Below are 22,209 nucleotides of genomic sequence, written 5' to 3'. Positions count from 1 at the left end.
CTTGTGCTCGCAGGCTTTATCTGAAATGAATGCAGTTGAGCACTTGTGTGTGTGTGGATGCCTGTGGCTGTGTTGAGTTTATATCTCCTGCCCACTGTCTTTTAAGTTCACTATATTCAAGTGAAGGCCAGCTGTTCCCCCCTTTCCTCCCGCCTCACCTCCCACTCTAGCTCTCTTTTTCTGCATCCCTCCATCCCGTTTTCTCTCAGTCTTGCTCTCTCACACTCTTCCACTCTATCTGGCTGGCTCCTCTCTCCATCAGGCAGTGCAGCAGCAGTCAATAGCACCCCCCACCCCACCCCCTCTCCCGCTCAAGTTCAAAGGAGCCTTTATAGGCAGGATAGAAATATGCATTGCCAAAAACCTCCCAGCAACAGACACCATCATCTCTCTCTGGCTTGCTCTAGCTTTCTATCTCGGTCTTTGTCTCTCTTCCACTCACGCTGTTTCTGTCTGCCTCATCGTTTCGTCCTCACAAAGAGAAAAAAATACCTATATGGTATGTAGAGGTTTATTAAAAATGCCTTTAAATCAGTGCCATTGCTGAGAGCATGACAGGTTAAGTTGAGGGTTCATTATTGCTTTATATTAACATACTCTTACTTAGTTTTTTAAACAAGTGTTTATTGGCTTTTTAACATACTGCAAATTTTACATCAAAAACAAGTAACGTACAAAATAGAACATTAACAGTGAGGCATCATTGTGAGTACTTTTCCAAGGATTAAAATAAATAATCTGAAATGCTGCCTATACAAATATTGACATACAAAGGAGCGAAAGAAGGAAAATGCACATGACTATGTTGAATTCAAGAGATTAAGACACGTAGACTTCTGTAGCCTTCTCCCCCTCTAGTTATGTCATAAAACATCCCCATATCTTATTAAAAGTAGAATATTTACCCTTAATTGTAGGAGTACAGTAAGTTTTTCTAGGGCAACAGAGTGTCACAGTCCAGTAAACGTGGTCTCATAGTGGATTTCCAGAATCTGGCTATGGTGTGTTTTGCTTGTGGTAAGCAGTAGAGTTTCATTTTCTCATCTGCCTTGCATAGTTTACAATTTACAGGAAAACTTATTCTTACTTCTTATACTTCTCTAATCTTTACATTAAAGTGACCGTTATGAAACACAGTTTACCCACAGGGATTAATAAGATATTTCTGATTCTGTAAATGTACAAGATTTTGCCATACAGGCTAATTTTCATTTCTAGTCCATATCAGGTTGACAGATTATTTAGAAAAAAAACACCCTTAAGAAAACATACAAGAACACATAAGCTCAGGCCTTTATTTCCTTTTGCACAGAACTCTTGCTCAGCAAACATTGGTCTTCACGGGTCCAAAAAGTTGTATCCGATTCAAAACTGACCTAACTTAACCCAGTGTGCGTAAATTAGTTCAGTCAGGAGAGACAGAGAATGAAGTAAAGGTAATATTTAATACAGAAGAAGATTTAACAAAAGTCTTTGGTGTTTGGACACCAGGGGGAGATATTTTGTGATCGAGGGATATCTGAGTGGCAGCAGGATAAATCCCCCCATGGAGTCCAGACACTGGTGGTGGTGGTGGTGGTGGTGGCTGATGACTCTGAGGCTGATGACTGCTGAGGCGGATGAGGCTGATGAATCCGTAAAGGTTAGGTGGTGATGGGGAGATGGAGGGTGCACACAACTAAAGCAAGAAAGAACTACGGCAGAGAAGGAACCATATTTAAAATGAGGAGCAGTGAGATGATAGGCTGACAGAGAAGGTATGTTGCTGTGCTACTGGTTGATTGTGAATCAGCTGATGACTCAATTGACCTACCCAGACAATGACACCTAGAGATAGTGAGTGAGCATACATGCAAGGAGTGAATGGCAGGGTGAGAAAGAAATTTTCTCTTCTTCGCTAGAGCTTCATTACACACCACGTGATCAGGATGTGTATGCATGGAGACATATTGACACACAGAACTGAGACCCATAGCAATAAAATCTGATTTCTAAATCTAAATTTGATGAAATTTGGACCCATGAAGACCTCTAGTATTTAGTCTTGTACTAAACACTTTGAATCCAAGGAATAACACCCCAAAATTATTGGTGTGAGTCGCTGAACGCTTGAGATATTGGCCGTACAGTCTACCTTCTACCTTCTCTCAAATATAGTGGAGCTAGATGGCACTCAGCTTGTGGTGCTCAAAGCGCCAAAAAACACATCTGAAAAACTCAATAGCAATGTCTCTTTCCAGAAATCATGACCTGGTTACTCAAGATAATCCACAGACCTTGCTGTGAGCAGTTTCATGTAGGAACTATTTTCTTCCTACCAAACTACACCCACCAACCGTATCACCATGCAGAAGGAAGAGTGCATCTACTCATGGACGAGACAACACGAGATGTAAACATTGATGGCGTCCTCCTTAGCTGAGCTGTAAAATAAGCTAGCGGTGCTAGGTGAGCTAGCAGTAGATGCTTCTCTTTATGTGATGATACAGTTGGTGGGTGGAAAGTAAATAGTTCCTTCATGAAACTGCTCATAACAAGGTCTGTGGATTTTCCTGCATAATCAGGTCATGATTTCTGCTGCCTTTATTTTTTTGGAGCACCATGAGCTGAGTGCCATCTAGTTCCATTATATTGGAGAGAGGGCAGACATCTCTATGACCAATATCTCCAACACTCTGCAGCTCACATTAAATCAATCTAGACTGATTAATAGCACTACAGGTAAGAGGAAAAATATGTATTAATGATTTTAGGGTGAACTGTCCCTTTAAAGCGAGAACACTTACAGTCTTGACAGACAAGTGTAAACAATAAGATCTTCAAAATCCAAATCACACATCACACCTTGTAATAAATATTTAAATCAGAATGCTCAAATACAACAGAAACAAACACCTAACTGACATGAGCAGTGTGTTACCTGAAAATAATTATCGACCGGGCCTTTAAACATTTGCAGTACCGTGTCAGCTGTCAGTCAGACGGAGAATAATGGTCTCTGCAGTTCGAGCGATAGCACAGTGTGTTATAGATATTATTACAGTGTTCCCTGTGGTTACATTACAGCGCAGTATGTACAGAACGCAGTGCATGTAAGTGCAAATGTGTGCATGCACCTGACCTGTGAAAGCCTGTTTCCATGTTCCCTGTTTGTTTTGCTTCATGTGATCAGTGTACAATCCGCTTTAGCAGTGTGAGTCGTCGTGTTGTCTCATCGTGTTGTTTCGTGTGTGTGTGTGTGAAGTGTGTACGAGTGCTTCTGTGTGTCCAAGGCAACACTCCAGTATTAGTCTGTGATTGCAGTCGTGATTTGTCATTTGGTGTTCTTTATTGTGTGTGTTCGAGTGTGCCTTTCTATTCGAGGGTGGCTTTTAAATCCAGCTGCGTGTGTGTGCATTCGTGTCTGCATACAAATGTGTGTGAAGATGTCAGTGTCTGTTTTTAAAGCCATTCAAATTTGTGTGTATATGTGTGTGTGAGAGTGTGTGTGCATATTCCAGAGCAAGATTGGAAGTGGGTCTATTTCTTTTGCAGTCACTGATGTGCCCCTGTGTGTGTAATTGAAATACCTGAGTTATTGACTCTCTCTCCCCCTCCAAGTCAAATAACTGCTTCAGGAGTGTGTGAGTGCACTCATTTAGAGGCTCTGGGGCAGAGCAGGCAACTCCGGCAGACCAAGGCCTGTCAACCATGGAATACACACACACACACACACACACACACACACACATACACACACAAGCAACACAAAGAAACACACACGTATGTAACAAAGAGAGAGCCCTACTGAGGCCAAACTAACACAAATACAGACGTGCAGGAACACACGGGCAAAATGAGAGACACAGATACACACATATAAGGTTAAGGAGTAACTGAATACAAGTAACTAAGTTATAGGGCTGCCCTCAACTAAGAATTTTCCTAGTCAACCAATAATCATTTAGGGCCATTAATCGACTAGTCGTCCGCATGTTCACGATATTAACTTATTATTAAATGATATATTTTGGGCGGAGCAACACAAGCAACCATCCTAATGAACCTTCATTAATATAGGCCTATATTTGATCTACAAGTGCACGTCACACACTGAGCGAGCCGCCTGTTAATGACGCTGTGGGCTAATGGGCATGTAGCTACTTCCATGTTTCAGATGATACATCATGTTTGTAGTCGACCAATGAAGATGAGTTTACATATCACCTTGGGTTCGTCCTTCACCTTCTCAAAATGATCCCACACTTTGGATTTCCTGCCCGACATGTTATTAACTAGCCTGTGGAATAACCGCAGGTACCAGCCCTGGAAATTAACCTGACCAATGAAATCCTGCTCACTAATGTGACTAACGTTTGGTTGACTATTAGGAGGCAGCTCTACTAAGTTCCAAATATGAAAGTATGAGCGGCTGTGTTCAGTTACAGTTTAAATTGGTGGTATTGTGAATAAAGTTGCTGTCTTTAAAAATAGATTACTTGAAAGGATTACTTTGTTTGTTTTGTTTTATTTAGTCTAATACCATGTCCTACATGAATGTAACATCGGCAAGCGTCAGTTGGATTGCATTGTTATCTATTGAAAAGTTCCAAATGGCCATGAGCATGACACTCTTTTTATTGCTGTTGCTAAGTTTAAAGGTGCCACACTGGACAAAGAACGGCCAATTGGTGAAGTTGAATTGAGGAGTTACCACACAGCACCTCCTAATTTAACTACCAAACCTAGATTATGTGGCAGCTGGCTGGATTGAGATCACCAGGGAGCTTGCTTGAGCTTCTTGCAGACCTCTCATCCAAGAGGCTTTTTCAGTTCAGAAGAAGAACAGAACTGAAGAAGCCTCTTGGATGAGGATTCCCAGAACTTGTTTCACCATCCCAGTGTTTGCCAGGTCAATCTGCTCTCACCATCCCAATGTTTGCCAGGTCAATCTGCTCTCACCATCACAATGTTTGCCAGGTCAATCTGCTCTTAGACTTCACCCAAGAGTGAGACCATTCAGGATTATTCAATTTTAGTAAACATGTTTTGCTTCTACCTTTATCATTACTGTCAGACATTTCTTGGCCTTTTCGCTACCACACCAGCCGGCTACCGTATTGTTTTTGGACGAGACAAAACCAACTTGCATTACGTCAGCGAGAGCGTTTATTGTTCGCTGTGGCGCTGTGCATTCTGGTAGTTGTAGGGTTTCCTCCTCTTGAGCAAAAGCAAATGCCTCAGCGCCTTTTTCTCAATTTTCTCTGGTTATGTAGAACACATTTCAAAAGTATTTGCATTTTATACTATATAGACAGCCCACTTTATATTAAGACCATCTTTCCAGCAGTGAATAACCATGTGCATGCACGCAAGCAGGTGCATCACAGGCACACTGCCGTACTTAAACAAACAGCACTACACCCTTGATGATACAGTAATTGTTTTGCATATTCAAGAAGGAAATGCTTCAAAATAACCTTCATCACATTTTATTTGGAACTGCTATACAAACAAAAAACCAACAACACCTGTGTTAAAAACTAGAGACACAATAGTAACAGACTCAGAACATGACGACTAAAATTCTTTCAAAATGGAAGCTTGAAGATTTCTGAGAACAGTAATTTCAAGCGTTACATGTGTCTGTATTTAGGGCTTCACTTCCCTTCTGCAGTTCTGCCCAAATCATGTTACTTTGCGAGGCAGCTGGATTCATGAGATCACGCGAGAATCACAAAGATCACGTGAGGATTCAGGCCTGATCTGCTACATAGCCTGCCTCAAACAGCTCCCACGGTAGACAAAGTATTACGAAATCTCTGTGGACACATTCCTGCCGTCACATGCTATATACCGTCATGTCGCCCATTGATACAGACATATTAACTGCACAAACTGGCACCTACACACACACACACAGAAACACACATTGATACGAAAATGTCTCTATCCCCCACCCACACGCACATGCCTCCTGTAGACGAGGGCACACATGTGTCCCTTCCCTCTGTCCCTCTTCTTCCTCTCTCTGACAGCAGCAGTCCTCTGTGGTTGAGCAACTCAGGCTTAGCCTCCTCCTGCCTAAATGGCTGGCTGACTGCCTGACACACACACACAGAAAGACACACACATGGCCACGTACACACACCTCCGTTTCCCTGCTTCTTCACCGACTCCTGGCTTCCTGCCCCTTCACTGCTCACTCGCTCCACACAGGATCACAGCCGTCTGCCAGGCCTGCCCTCTTCCTCTCCATTCATCCTATTGTCACCACATTGTCCTCTGCCTGTGTCCCTCTGGAGCCTTCAAATCTCAGCTACATCCTCGCTGCTTTTTGTACATCTCTATCTTTTTATTCTCGCTTGCTTATGTCCTTTCTCTCCCTTTTAGTTTCTCTCTGTTTTCCTCTTTTTCTCTTATTCGTCCTCTCCTCTATGCTTTTATCTCTCGCCGTATCTCTCCATCTCTCCCTCTCCCCTGTCTCCACCGGCCATTCATCCCGCTGCATTGTGTGGTGTAGTGCATTGTTGTCTGTGTACAGTAGCCAACGCTGACGTCAGCCGTAGATCCACAGAGAAGACAGTGACCGGCTCAGAAGCGCATTCAAAGCCTCGCTGGCTGGCTTCCTGCGTCTGGCTGACTGACTCTCTGGCCTCGCTACCCCCTCTGGGAATTTTAATACTCACTAATCGATCACCTTGTGCCAACAGAGGCGGTAATGTGGCCAGACCGTAATTATTGTTGCTGTAAATGAAGAGAGGTGTTTTGCAGCACTTAATTTTACCCAAGGTTTCTTATCATTCCGTCCGCTCCCACCAGTAATTTTTTTTTTTACTACCATATCTCTCATCCTTTCCCTGCTTCTGCTTCTGTCTTGCTCTTCTTTTAGCATGCATTTTTTTTTCTCAAAGGCTAATGAAAATTCTGCAGACCTCTGGCACTCTGAATGAGTGTGTTGGACAGTACATTAATACTGCTCTTAAGAAGAGAAAGATAGAGAGAGGAAGCCAGAGGAAATGGGGGGAAACAGGGTGGCGGGGTGCTGTGTAGAGGATAAAGGGGGGGAGCGGGAGTGCGCGAATCTGGAAATTCAATTATAACTGTGCCCTGGCAGTAATTCCACTGGTATAAATGGGACGGCAGAGCGAGAGAAGAGATGGATAGAGATGGATGAAGGCTGAGAGAGAAAGAGGCAGAGAAGAGATGGAAAGTTGAGGAACAAATGGATTCAAGTTAGCTGAGGAACATGGAGTCCAACAGCCGTGTGTGCATCATTATTTCATCATTTCGAAAATGCGTTTCGCACAGCACGAGACGATAATGACATGTCTCAAACCTCACGGACACAGCACATTTGCAAGCGCATTCGGCGAGTGTTTTTACATACGCATTGAAGCTCTCAACATGCCACCTCGATGGTATAGCCCTGATCTCATTAATGCAGAAACAAGGTAACAGATCAGCCCATGTGCGTCCCCTGGGAGGAGCAGGTTAGCCTTTGATGTTGAGTGAAGCACAGAGAGAGTCCTGAGGAGCCAGAGAGATTTCAACACCCTGCCTGCATGTCCTGACTGTCAGCTGCAACTGACTGTATCATATACAGTCCACAACTGAAACACGCACAGGGAGTCTGCAGATTTCAATTTCATTATAACAAGGCCTTAAAGATCCAGTTGGTAACTTTTATGAAAACAACTTTGTGTCATATTTGCTGGACCTGTCACTATATCCTGAAAGAAGTATATCACACAGATAGCCTGTGAGAGCCAAGGAGTCTCTAAAGCAGCTCTCGATCACGTCAATGGCTCCATCAACTGCAGTCAAACAGTCATTCAAGGCAGCGCTGATCAAATATGAATTAAGATTCTGTTACTGCGTTGCCTGTTTCAGATTTGCTGTAAAATGAGAAAGTCTAGTTGGTGGACAGGGGTTGGTACTCTGATTAACTGTATCCAACATGGCGGCTAGGTCACAAGACCTAACAATGCACTAAAAGGTGTTTCTGAAAATATTTGAGTTTATAGAGTGACTGACATGATTGACAGCTGCTTTAGAGACTCCTCGACTCTGATTGGTTGTTGTTGTTCACATGCAGTAAGACCATAAGTAATACTGCAAGGCAATAGAGTAGGCAGAGGAGTATGATTTTTTTTCACAGATTATCTTTCTCATTTAGTGCTGTGTAAATATAGTGACAGTTTCAGCTAATATGAAAAAAGTTATTTACCAACTGAAGCTTTAAAAGTCATTAAATAGTCTTAAACTTGAAGTTGTGTGTTCATAATTACCACAAACAATTGATCTGATTTCATTTCTTCATTTTTTAATTCCTTGTTGTCAAAATGATTCAAGCCTTTCTGTGTGAAGGTCCACATTTCTGATGTTACAAATCTTAAAACTGAATCTAATACTGTCTTATTACTTTATAGACAGGGTCAAAGTGTATTACCTGTTGGAATGTTTGTTAATGTAGCAGCTGACAGGAAGTAAACAGAGACCAAAGCTGGTGCCCTAGCAATAGAATAGCACTGAAACGATCCATAGACCAACTCACAATGTTGTTAACAGTAACTAGCTTGTAGAGATCCCTGCATCATCTACATAGAATGAAACGGTACTGAGGAAACGCTGCTTCAATTGGTCAGTTTTTAGCCACCTAAAAAAAAGACTCATCTAAAAAAATCAATTTCAATTTAAAGCCGCTACAAGGAACTTTTAACTGGATATGCAAAAGTCTCTCGTTTCTGCTGATGTCTGTGCGTGACCTACAACAGCAGATGGGACCATCGGTGTGAAGATAAGCTATTTCTATATCGTGTATATCCATACCTTTAGGAAACTGTCTCCGGGTCCGCCCCAGGTCGCTTCCAGGACGAAACGATTTACGGCACTCAGACGCCACACGTCATCTTACCTAGCTGCTTACACACAGAGAAAATCCAATCCTCGGGAAGTCAGGAAATCCTTCAGGATAAACATTTTATTCGCTAGCAATTTAGCATTTACCAGCCCAATCCTGGCAGGAGCCAGTGGGTCCACGGCGTTAGCTATCTGGGGAGCCACACACAGAGGCCGCAGGTTGTGCAGATTCACCCCGCGCCAGCGGGGCCGAGGAGAGCAGGGGCCGCTGGGCTGGAACACCTCATCCGGGCCGACGACAGGGACCAGCCAGGCGTTGACAGGGTCCAGCGAGTGCCGAGGCACCGTTCCATACTCAGTCCAAGAAGCCGTGGAAGTGCTTGCCAAACAGGCCTTCAGTCTTACCAGCCGACCGCTGCGTTTACCCCGGTGGCGTGGCGCTTACGTCGGAGAGGTGGAGCTGGGGCACGGCAGAGGTGAGCTAGGATCCCCGATAGGAGCGGGGGCAAAGTTTTCCCGTCTTGTTGTTTCATTCATCCCCAAAACAAACACATGTGCGAGCCAGGTAAGCGTCTTTACAACAATACACGCTAGAGCTCATGGGAATAGAAGGTTTCATTCCGGCAAAACACTACCGCTTTTGTCCACAGGGTCGCCAAAATCAACTCAAAATGAAAGTTCCTTGTAGGGGCTTTAAGTGTGCACTATATTTAGAATATTTTTACTGCTTTACCTTGCCATCAGACAGCTCTTTTTGACAGGAAACTGAAGCCGTTACCTCAAAGTCACCAGACTCCATTGAGAAAAACAGTAATTTAACTTGGCAGAACACGGGAGTTGCTGGTCTACTGCTGACTTGATTGGTTAGTGTGTCAGGTAAAGTGGGAAAAAATCTTACAAATATAACATACACTCCAACTGATATTGATTTCTTTAGGTGGCTAGAATAGGTTCTGCTGCAGCCCCATCCACAGCAGTACATGGTTTAGCTTCGGTGCGAAGAGGTTTGGTTTATCAAAGATGCTAACGAAGCAAAACAGCACATAAAATAAGCACAGCAGAAACATCAGATAAGTTAGACTACTGTATTTAACTGTACATCTTTGAACGTCTGTAAATGAGAAGAAATGTGACGCAAACAAGTTTTCTCATTTCACATGTCTCTGCAGCTCAAATCAGTTGCTGGTTGTCTACCTGGGAGTGACTGTTGTTGTGAGCTGATGTCACAGTAATTTAGTCTATACCTGCACTTACCTGTTGGGAAAGTATAGATTAACCTAACTCCTTCTATTAACCATATACCTGCATAAAACCTTCCTCTGTGTTGGACCACACTGATGATTTGTCCGTAGACCTGTAGACACCCTGACACAACAAAATCACTGTCACTCATGTAATATGTCACATTGGAAGCATGAATATCAAAGACCATAAACATGCTACTGTGCATGAAGTAGCTGGATTCACAGATCCGACTCACCCATGCACAATAACGAGCTTGTGTCGCAGAACTGCAGAGTCTTGTCTAGACTAGCATTTCTCACCTCCTCCTCTTCTGTCCAGCTCAATATTCCATTTCAGCACTGGTGGCTCGGATATCAGTCTGTGAGCGATGTTTATTGGAGTGTCTCTGACTGTACTGCTGTTTGGACCTGCTGTACATTCTGTATCTCTCATATTTAGATTCAGCCTCTCCAAGGCAAGGGACTTAGAGAATGTTTTATGTACAGCGTGACCGGGCTGTGTGTGCCGTTTTCGAGTATATTCATCGTCTTAATATGTGGCACCTTGCAGGTTACATTGAAATTGCATTGTTCCAACACGGCTGTAATAAAACAAATTGATGAAAATGATCAATGAGATTAAGGACAGCAGCTTCGAGTCCCCAGAATTTGCTCCAGCCACCCCCGTGTACAAACTCATTAAAGGAGTCATAAAGGCAACTAATGAAAATCATGACCGGTATCATTACAAGCCCACTGGTGTCCCCTCGCCTTTCTCCTCTGTGAGCGAGAGAATAAAGGCGGATAAATTAATGTTCCCACCAATAATGTTACAAAACCACCGCCGTCCTTTAAGTAGTATCTGTTCTCCTCTGTGTGTAAAGCCAACTAAATTAAAGTTCAGGCCAGTATTGTTACGTAACCGTTTACACTCTGCCTCTGTGTGTGTGTCTCTTGTCATTTTCCAGGATGACAACTCCATGTTCTTTCAGTTTGGCCCCTCCATCGAGCAGCAGGCTTCAGTCATGCTAAATATCATGGAGGAATACGACTGGTACATCTTCTCCATCGTCACCACGTACTACCCTGGTTACCAGGACTTTGTCACCAAGGTAACCGCACTCAGCTGAGACAGACATGTAATCAGAAAGTAAAAATGACACAGAACAGAAGATGAATGAGCTTACCTGATCACTTCAGTGTCACATTAAATATGTTGCAGCTCTGAACGGGAAAATTTACTGTTCAAATCAATATATAGAATTTTAATATTGATGTTGATTAGCGACAGGTTTACTCAGCATTCAGTGGTTGGTATGAACTCTGCAATTGTCTTCTGAACTTTTGTAATAAACCCCCATTTAGAGGATTTTTTCCCGCCCCATTTCCACTAAACACTTCCGGTATGGTACCTTTGGAATCAAAAGTAACCCTTCAGACATGGTACCTAGACCCTAGGCCGCTTAGAGCTTCCACCGCAAACAGCACCCTTAAATGTGGGCGGAGTTGTTGTTGTCAAGCACCGGCTGTATTTCCTTAGTACTAGTGACACAGATGGAAGTCTGCACCTTGTATATCGTCCACAGAACGAGGCTGCATGCCAACATTTCTAGAACAAAACAGATCAGGCTGGAGTGAGAGTCTCTCTCCATGGGACATTAGTCCTCCCCAGGCAAGCTCAGGGGTTTAGTGTTGCTGGAGCCCACAGGAACAACGCTCCACAGCGCTTTCTTTTCTCCAAGAGAGGATTAGAATATATGCAGTTCATATAATCCAGTCAATCGCTTGAAGATCTGTCTGTGTTATCCAAGAGAGACAATAAAAACTACAGTAATGGTCAAAGTTGTCACATTTAAGGTGTGTTGATGGATTCACATCGTCAACACATGCATTGAGTAACAATACAAGTTAGCATTCCACCTTAAAAGTAAGCCTCAAAACCAGCCATAACTCAGTCCTGAGCAGAGTGACAAGCAAAAATACTAATTCATTTTAATATGAAACTGCTTTATTTAATGTTTGACTTATGTGGATAATTTGGCTTCCTATAAAAACTTCCTAGACAGTGAATTTTGAAGGAATTCTGACCTGAAGAAGTTTCAGCTGGTGGCAATCTGCAATCCTCACCACTAGATGCCTCTAAATCCTATGAATCCTACACACTGCTCCTTTAAAATAAAATCTCCTTTGTCTTCTGATCAGCTTCCTCTTCCTCTGTCCCATCCAGATCCGTAGCACCATCGAGAACAGCTTTGTGGGCTGGGAACTGGAGGAAGTTTTACTACTTGACATGTCCGTAGACGACGGAGATTCAAAGATCCAAAACCAGCTGAAGAAGCTCCAGAGCCCTGTCATTCTCCTCTACTGCACAAAAGAAGAGGCCAACACCATCTTCGAGGTGGCCCACTCTGTCGGGATCACCGGCTACGGCTACACGTGGATAGTGCCCTCACTGGTAGCTGGAGACACTGTCACAGTGCCTGCAGAGTTCCCCACAGGTAGGAAATCTGCTGTAGCAGAGCTACTTCAATACAAGTCCACTTGCATGCACAACATATTTCTGCATCAACTTTTGTTGTGTAATCAAGTCCCCACACTTGTGTGATGTCCAGGCAGACACACTGATGTAAGTGCTCATTGGTGAGTTTGCTGTACTTGACTTTTTCACTGTATTCATGATTGAAAACACTGACTCACTGCCCAGTCTTGTTGTCCAACTCATTTTACAGTTATTCTGCTGGAAGCTTGATTTGAGGTTTTCAGATACTTCAGTTTTGTGGTTCTTATTTTCTGTACTCTGAGAACAGTTTGGTTCAAAATGTTTGGTGTTGTAGTGGCATTCCACCACTCTTCACATTGGCCAGCTGTCTCGTTGAGAATTCTGCACACTGTTCTCTGGCTTTTCTCAGATACAATGAGCAAGTATTTCTTAGACGACTGATTCTTATGCGCATATTGTCAACATTGACCTTCCTTTCGTTGCATGGCTAGTAGATGCCATTCCACTTTATCAACCCACCTCTGACAACAAGCTTCTAAAATACAACCACTAGCCCAAAAGAATGACAAGTGAGGTGTCGTGATACCGATGTGTCACTCGCAAACAATCCCATCAGGCTGTACTGAAACTTTTGGGTCTTTGGACCAGACTCTGCCTATAGAGTCTGTGGGTGCTCATGAAACTGAGTCAGAATGAGGAATTATAATTAGATCCCATTTCTATCTAACATAATCTCAGTGTGGTAAGATGTTTGCTTGTGTTTCATTGTTTAATAATGCAGCTTTTCATTTGTAAGAAGAAGAATGTGATCTCTCTTCTTTCATTGTCTCATTGTCTCGCTTAAAGAAGGCAAAAACTTTAATCTCTCTCAGCAGCTAATGAAGACTGAGATGCAATTAAAATTTCTGGAGAAAGTTACTAAGTGGACCTTATGTTGTGAAATTACAATCCCAAGGTCAAGATGAGCTTTTACACTCAAGAAAATTTGTAATCTGTAATTGAGGATGGAGTTAATGCTAACATTAGGAAGCAACAATGCCATATTGCTGTTGTCGTGATTGTTTCCTGACTTCAATCACTCGTGGTGGTGTAATGGCCGAAATACATGGGACATGGACAGGATGCATCAATTAGGCGGAGGTGGAGCTTTACTGTGTGCATATTGAGTTCTGCCGTGTGACACTGCAGTTGTTTATACAGGGTTTGAAGGTGTCGGCTATATTAACTGGTACTTAATTAATTGACTGGATTGTTTGACCAACAGGATGCATTGATTTTATTGATTTATTTTGACACAAGGTTTGCTCTGCTTGTACAATAAGATATTTGTACGGCTTTGTGCAGAGAATCAGTCACTTTCAATACACAATTAATAGGAGCGAATTTCTGAGTGTATAGTGGGCATACACTGTAGGGCATGCACCCTCATCCAAGAGGTGGAAGTCCATCTGCTGAGAAGTCAAGGGCCGTGTCCACCAAATCATTTGTCCCTTGCAAAATGCAAGGTACTTTTCTGAAAATACTAAGTTAGGAGCGCTCGAGAGCAGTTTGGAGGTGAGGCACTTTGGTTGCATCTGGTTGCTATGAGTGTGAGTGAGTGCCTAGGGTGAGAGGAAGGACCCACTGGTTTATGTGGGTTCATCAGAATTTGTTGGCAAGGAAATATATATTTATATGTATTAGGGCTGCTGCCATCAAAGAATTTTCCTAGTCGACCAATAGTCGTCATTTAGGGCCATTAGTCGAGTAGTCACCTGCATGTTTACGATATTAACTTAATTATTAAATGACATATTTTGGGCGGGGCAACACAATGGTTTGAGTTGAAGGTGTGAGAAAGAATAGTATCAGTAACATTGTTAACACTGTGCTACATTACAGAGAAATACAAACCGTACTAATGAACCTTCATTAATATAGGCCTATATTTTATCTACAAGTGCACGTCACACACTGAGCGAGCCACCTGTTAATAATGCTGTGGGCTAATGGGCATGTAGCTACTTCCATGTTTCAGATGATACGTCATGTTTGTAGTCGACCAATGAAGATGAGTTTACATATCACCTTGGGTTCGTCCTTCACCTTCTCAAAATGATCCCACACTTTGGATTTCCTGCCCAACATGTTATTAACTAGCCTGTGGAATAACCACAGGTACCAGCCCTGGAAATTAGGGGCCAATGGCTGGTCTTTGTGGAACTTGCTCTTTCTCCACTGTTACTGGACAGTTGGGTAAAAAGTAACAGTGACAAGTGCAGCGTTTTACCCAAAGAAAAAAAGCAGTGCTCAGAGCAGAATGGTCATCATTTGCAACACGGTGTAAATACACTGCGCTTCTGTTGCAAAGATTTAAAAAAAAATACGCTTACCTTAGGAAAAACAAAACTTTTAGTGCACGCAGGCCCTCATTCTGTTGTTATACACATTTTATTTTCAGTTTTCCATTTGGATTTTTCATGCAAGACAAAAACAAACTGACCTTTCCTAACAAGAAGTGAGGGAGCGTCTCTCCCTGCCGTCTCCCCCCACAACTCCACTGGAGGTCATTCTAACCTTTGAAGGTCAAATGCAGAAACAAAGTGACATCTAAGTTGGGTTGCATTAACCACTGAACCTGCTCACGCAATGTGACAGGGACACCTGTCAGACCGCCTCATGTAACTCTACTTTCAGTACTTGGGGGTGGACAGACTCTTTCAGAAAGGCCAACTCTCAGTGGGGATCTATTAGTGACAGCGCCGCCATCAGAACTACTGGAACTTTCCACGACTTCAGTCTGTTTTACTCTCTGTAGGACAGAAAAACCTTAGCGCAGGCAGTATATTTATGCCAGACATATGAGCCTGATAATTTGTTGGTGTTTGGCTTGTTGATTTACAGTGAAGGGGAGATATTACACCGCTGCCTGTCCTCAGCAGTTTCTGGGAGATCGTTGTGCTGTACAGGCACCGTAACTCAAACTTTTTTACCTCTGCTCCCTTATTGACATCCATGGATGATTTACTCTAAATGGGAGCGAGGAGTGTGTTTTGCGAGCCTGTTTGTGTGCCTAGGAGTGTGTTTTGTGTAATGTCTGTCTCTGTGCATTTGGTGATTGGCGATGGTGATTGGTTCATGGTTTAATCTGTGTGAGAAAGTAATGGTTGCGTGTAATCAAATGGGTTGTGTGTTTGTGCTTTAGTGTGTACTGCAAACGGTGGAGAGTGTTTACCTGAAGGCCACGGTGAACAGAACTGTGTGTGCTTGTGTGTGTGTGTATGTGTGTGTCAGTTTGTCTGTTCCAAATTGAGGTTACACTCTATAAAGTTTGATATATCACCGTATCAGTTATGTAAATCACACAGCAACTTCGCTCTTGATTTATGTTGCCAGGGAGATAATCGTGACTAGCTCATGCACTGCCTCTGTGATTACAAAGTGGAGCTGGCAGAGTGGCTGCGTTGATGGACACAAACAAATCTCTTTCAGTTAACATTGAATTATCATGGGATTAATCATATGGGACATGATGACAGATAGTAGGCTAAATGTCATCCACTCATTTAATGTGTGATGAATAGGACACTGAATGCCTTTAGTGTAACGTAAACAACAAAATGACAGATATTAAGTCATTTATATTTTGTGTTTGCCTTCATATGATTGGCATCTTGTGTATTTATGGAAATATATGTGCTCTTAAACAAGATGCTGTATAGTGATATGCATAGTAATCTTATGGTAGTTTACGTGTTGACTTTAAGTCAGTGTGCAGATGGCTGAGCTTCTGCTCACATAACTGCTGCTGCAAGATCTGTGTTTGTCAATGCTGCCCTCTGCCAATAATGACTTTGAAATGACTCAAAGAAATACCTTTTAAAGTCTAGAGTCTGACACCCTCTCACATCTTAAGACAATGTGAGTTTTTGGTCACAAACTGTTAGATTATTTCAAAGACTGCAGATCTTGTGGGGCCACTGTTTGCAAGACTACATCTAGATTTCTTATAAGATTATTTCCCAACCTTCTCATGGTGGAAATTATTACACCAAACTCCCTTTAAGAAATATGACATTTTAAGATTACCTTACGTGTCTATCAAAAACACTTAACTAATGGAACACAAGATAAAAGGCGTCATATGTCAAAGTATTCTTGTCAATTCGGCATTAATATAATCTATGAAAATAATATGTATTGGTGTACAAACTTGACATTTTGGATTTTGTCGCCTCACCTTGCTACCAGCCTCCGTTGGTTCGCTGTGCTATTTTAGTGGGAGGACATTGTTGGAATGGCCATTTCAGAAATTAGGATTTCTCACTGAAATTAGTGCTGCTGAGTGGATCAGATACACGCCAAATTAAACATGCACATTTGTTCACTCTACCAGTTTCTCCTCCTTTTCTACAGTACAAGAGAACTGAGACTTCACGTTCTCCCTCTAGTTCCCTCCATGTTACTGTCTACCTAGTTTTCTGTTTTCTATTTGGTGCTGGAGAAAGCGCAGCTATTGGTTGTTGACAATATTCACGTCCTTAAATTTCACTATGTGCATGAGCCAACATGGAAAAGTTGCGATAGTATTAAACAGCCAACTTAACTGAATTTTATGACCACTTACAAACACTTGAGATCACGATAGCGCACACCAACTGCATTACAACTCTCATGATTTTATTCTGACAGTGGATGTTTGTCTGCAACAGTGAAACCACTTGAAAAGCTGCTCAGTGGAAGGCTGGCATAAAATAAACATGATGGTAGGATGTTACTTAACAGCTTCAGCAGTGACATTCAATATCAGTCTGCACAGCGAGAAGCCTTACCTTCATAATGAGTTGCTAAAGCACCAGAAAGAATACTAATGTGGTGTTTTTATGTTGTGGTATTGCAAATGCATTGACATTAGAAAACTGCCGGTAGAAACCCTGAATGCATTTTTATGCCTTAGAGCTGACAATAGCCGACGTCTGAGTCATTATGCTTTCTGATTGTCTGTACATATGTTCCAAATATTGTTAATGTGATATCTCAAGAACACCTTGAGGGAATTTCTTCAAATCACAGATCACAGTCACAGATCTAAGGTTGAGGTCACTGTGACCTCGTCCATCTCATTCTTGTAAATGCTATATCTTAAGAACACTTTAAGGGAATTTCTTCTTGGCAAAAATGTTCACTTTTACTCAAGGCCTTGAGGAAATCTCCTCAAATTTGGCACAAACGTCCTCATCATGGATGAACTGATTACAGTTTGGTGGTCAAAGGTCAAGGTCACTGTGAGCTCATGTTTGTCTTATTCTTGTGAATCCAATATCTTAAGAACGCCTTGAGGGAATTTCTTCAAATTTGGCACAAACATCCATTTCAACTCAACGATGAAATGATATGAATTTGGTGGTCAAAGGTCAAGGTCACTGTGACCTTGAGTTTGTCTCATTCTCATAAACACTATATCTCAAGACCACCTTGAGGGTATTTCTTCAAATTTGGCTACTACTATCTACTTTGACTCACACAAACTGATTGTTAAAGAAGTTCACTGTGACCTCGAATTTGTCTTATTCTCATAAACTCGATTTCTCAAGAAGGCCTTGAGGAAATCTCCTCAAATTTGGTACAAACGTCCTCTTGGACTCAAGGATGAACTAATAACAGTTTGGTGGTCAAAGGTCAAGGTCACTGGGACCTCGAGTTTGTCTTATTCTTGTGAACGTGATATCTCAAGAAGACCTTGAGGGAACTTCTTCAAATCTGGCACAAACGTCCACTTCAACTTAAAGATGAACTGATTATATTTTAGCAGTCACAGGTCTAAGGTCACTGTGACCTTGTCCGTCTCATTCTCATAAACGTCAAACCTCAAGAACACTTTAGGGGAAGTTCTTCAAATTTTGCAAAAACATCCACTTTGACTCCACAATGAACTAATTCGAATTTGGTAGTCAAAGGTCAAGGTCACTGTGACCTTGAGTTTGTCTTATTCTGGTGAACTTGTTATCGCAGTAAGACCCTGAAGAAATCTCAAATATGGCACAAATGTCCTCTTAGACTCAAGAATGAACTGTGACCTGATAAATCATATTTTTGGCCATAACTCAAGCATTTATAAGCTAGTTATGACAAATTTCTGCATTATTGTCTAATAGAATAAACTGATAAAGTGATGATATTTTATACCAAAAGGTTAAAGGTCATCTTTACTGCAACATCATAAAGTTTTCTGGCCATTTTTCAACACCATAACTCGGGAACAGAAGGGGAGACATTTGGTCAGATACTGAATTGGTGACTTAAATCTTGGGTGAAACTTTCCTGATTGTATAGATCTTCTGTGCGACTAGACTGAAAACTTAAGTTAAGCATCCTTTTTTTAGAATATGTAGCTTCTTCGCAGCAACAGCCATATTTTAAGCATTGTCGGCTGTCATGGCTACACATGGCTCTAGACAGACATGGACGGAAGCCGTAATTGCAACTTGACTGGCTCACAGAGGTATACAATTGTGAGGTGGTAATTCTAGATTGCTAAGAGAAAGGATAGATGGTGACAGAATACTGGCCTGAATTAATCAGGAGAAGATTCTGTTCAAAAGCAAGATACTGGCATGATATTACTAGACATCAAATATTCAACTGCAGCACTCAGGCATTCAGCCAACACTTATTTCTTAGTTTCAACCTCAACATCATAAAAGCCCCTTGAAGCCTGTGGTGGCCGTCAACTTCCCCAACTTCTGAACTAACACCGTGGCATAGCATGCGCCTGATGATGTGGCGGTGTTTGCTCTGGGTGAATCTAGCAGTTCAGGGTTCAGTGGAAGGTGCACACTCGCTGTGGGGCGAATTTGCTTACTAGGCACACTTAATAACTCGCACCATGTGTGATGAAGAGCCTCCAATTCTCATGGGTAATTCCACTGATGCCTCCCTTAAGTGGCGCTCTGGGGAACCATCTCTCCTCCCACTGTCTTCCTTCCTTTCCTTACCTCCTTATTTCATGCTGCTGTTCCCTCGCTTCTCCGTGGTTTCTGTCTCACTATTTCAGCCTCCTCTGACTCTCTCCTAACTCTCTGCTCACCTCGGGTTTTTTTCTTCTGCTTCTTTATCTTTGTGTCTCTGCTGCTGTCTGACTTTTTCTCTCAGCTCACTCTGTCCTTCTTTTTCCTCCCCATCCCTCTCAGCTCTCTCTCTCTTACTAACAGCTTTTCTGTCTCTATTCTTCCTGATCAGTTGCACACTACTTGCTGCACAGACTGTGCTAACGTAACCACCCAATCTGACATCACTGACAATAATAAGCTGTTTCCAAAAATACACAGTGTTACAGTGGTTCTGCTATTACGTTCTCCTACTCAATTTGCGTGTGTGTAGATACTCTGTCTGCAGCCTTTGTGATTTGTCTTGTATATGTGCATGTGTGTGACAGGGGGACTGCATTTGCCTTCAAACGGAGGCAGGAGTCAGTTTACCGGCCAGAAAAAGGCTTTACAGCTGCCACAGCGCTGTTCAGCTATAACACAGCCAGTGACATGTCTGTGTTGTGACATTTAAAACATGTCCTGAGAGATGTTTGAACATATGCATGTCATGCAGCAGTTCCCAAGATGTAGAAAATAACACACCACACGGTGCATGCCTATGCGCAGCGCTCACACGCTGCCAACACACACACACGCATCCTCCTATGAAAGAATCTTTACCATAAAATAATAAAATTGAAGTGTGCAAAAAGGAACAAGCGACGGGAGTGAGTGAGTGAGTGTTGGAAAAAGTGTCAACAGTGTGTGACATTAGATGTGGTCCTGGAGGGCCGGAGCTGTCAGTGCTGAGGCCCCGCGAGGAAGGCAGGTTGCCAGGCCGCCTGTCTATTTCTGCCCACTGACATGGTAGTGGACCAGCTGACATGTGGTCATACTCTGTCAGATAGAAGCAGACCGACTGATGGACAAAGAGAGGGACACATAGCCAGATAAATTGACTTGAAGGCAGTCCGTGCTTCACTGAGAACTGTGTGACCTGAACCCAGAGGCGTCCAATGTGTCCCAAACAGAAAGATCAGTTATTGGCCACTTCCAGAAGTCACAAGGGCACTTGGTGCTGAGAGTTTAGATAAGGCCAGACATTTGATATGGAAGGTTTCCTTGTTAAAGGGCCTTTACACAGCAGATGCTTTTTTAAGAATTTCGTGCAAGTAATTTGCACATCAATATTTTATTTCAAAATGTTTCAGTCATGAGTACTTAAGATTTTTCTGAGCTTACATCCTGCAAATAAAGTAGGGCTGGACCAAATATTCAACGACTCAGATGTCCATTCATTGGGTCGATATTCGATATTCAGTTTAGAGATTCGAGTACCCTTGTTTTTTTCAAATCTCAACTTTGTTGGAGCTATACTGTTTCTGTGCTTCAGTTCATAGTTGTTTCAGTTTCAGATTTACAGCGTTTTATTATAAGCATTCATAAAGGAATATATTTGTGATGGTGGCTGTGGTGAGGGGCAGCAACAGCTGATCCCTGACCTGTCATTCAGCGTCTGCCAGATTAGGGCAAACCAACACCGATCCAACTGTCCCACCTCTTCAAGAAGGTCTCAGTCCGGTTGTTTTGGTGCACACCCAAGTGTGATTGCAGTGTTCACACCTGCCCAAACAAACCCCACTTAGGGGGCAAATTAACCTTAGTTCGACTGAACCAAACCAAAAAGGGCAGGTGTGAAAGCACCCTAAAATTAGTCCAGGGTGAATCTAATCAAACCTTTTTTTAAGTGTTGCAGCTGTTGCTCATTGCATCGCTGGCAGTATGGTAATTTGGTCCTAAGTTAGTTAGCCAGGCATGCTAACATTTGCAGCTAACAGTGGAACAAATAAACACACAATTTAACCCATTCCTTACATTATTGCTCTCATGTGTTTGGAGAGGTGATAAAAATAGAAACAGATATTCAAGCACTCCCGAGTTTTACTACAGCCCCATACACACTGCGTTAACATGAAGAAAAGCTTGACAATCCTAGTATGGTTGCTATGATTGGCAATCGCTGTTCAGGGGAGAGGTCTAGCAAGCAGTCGATAGTCATGCTGAGTATATCAGGCAGAGGAAAGTAATTGAGCAACTCTCCCTTGATGTGAACCTTGGGAATGGTGCTGAGCTTCCAGCCGCTCTACTGGCTGTGCTAATTTTCCAGTAGTGCAATTTCGTGGTTGATGTGTGGTCACAACCCTTGCATGTCCAAAATGTTAGACCCTGTCCTATAAAGACACGTGACCTCAACCCAACATGTGTTAAAGATTTGGCGAAAAAAAAAAGATCCTTAAATGGATCCAAAAAAATCAGACCCCTTAAGCAAAAAGACAATCTCACCTGTTAGCTCCAACCTGATGAAATCCTGACAGCCGTGAACTAGAGAGCTAAATGATTGGTCATTAAAAAGAGATAAACACTGCACACAGTGTGCTGGGCAGCATACACTGTGTGTCATCAATTAATGGTGACTATTTGTCATGAGTTAATCATATTATCAATAACAGTGGTTTAATATAAATGAAACTCATTATCAAAATGTCAGCCGTGTTTGAATAGATGCATAATAGTTTCATAGTGAATCAAATCTTCTCATGGCAGGTCTCTGTGCTTTTCTTTCTTTATTTTAGATTAA

At 42.4% G+C, this 22,209-nt stretch overlaps 1 protein-coding gene across 3 annotated transcripts in view; it reads left to right on the top strand.

The window, feature by feature from the left end:
- grin2ba (glutamate receptor, ionotropic, N-methyl D-aspartate 2B, genome duplicate a) overlaps positions 1-22,209 on the top strand; it is a 200,652-nt gene that overhangs the window by 95,981 nt on the left and 82,462 nt on the right. For all 3 annotated transcript variants that reach the window (XM_078161815.1, XM_078161814.1, XM_078161813.1), the window contains exons 5-6: positions 11,033-11,176; positions 12,292-12,562. In XM_078161815.1, coding sequence (XP_078017941.1) covers positions 11,033-11,176; positions 12,292-12,562 — 415 coding nt within the window. The remainder of the gene's footprint in view (positions 1-11,032; positions 11,177-12,291; positions 12,563-22,209) is intronic.

This window comes from Epinephelus lanceolatus, chromosome 18 (assembly GCF_041903045.1).
Source record: "Epinephelus lanceolatus isolate andai-2023 chromosome 18, ASM4190304v1, whole genome shotgun sequence".
NCBI classification, from domain to species: Eukaryota; Metazoa; Chordata; class Actinopteri; order Perciformes; family Serranidae; genus Epinephelus; species Epinephelus lanceolatus.
Note: the sequence above shows the minus strand (reverse complement) of the source record. Positions and strands in the feature narration are given on the sequence as shown.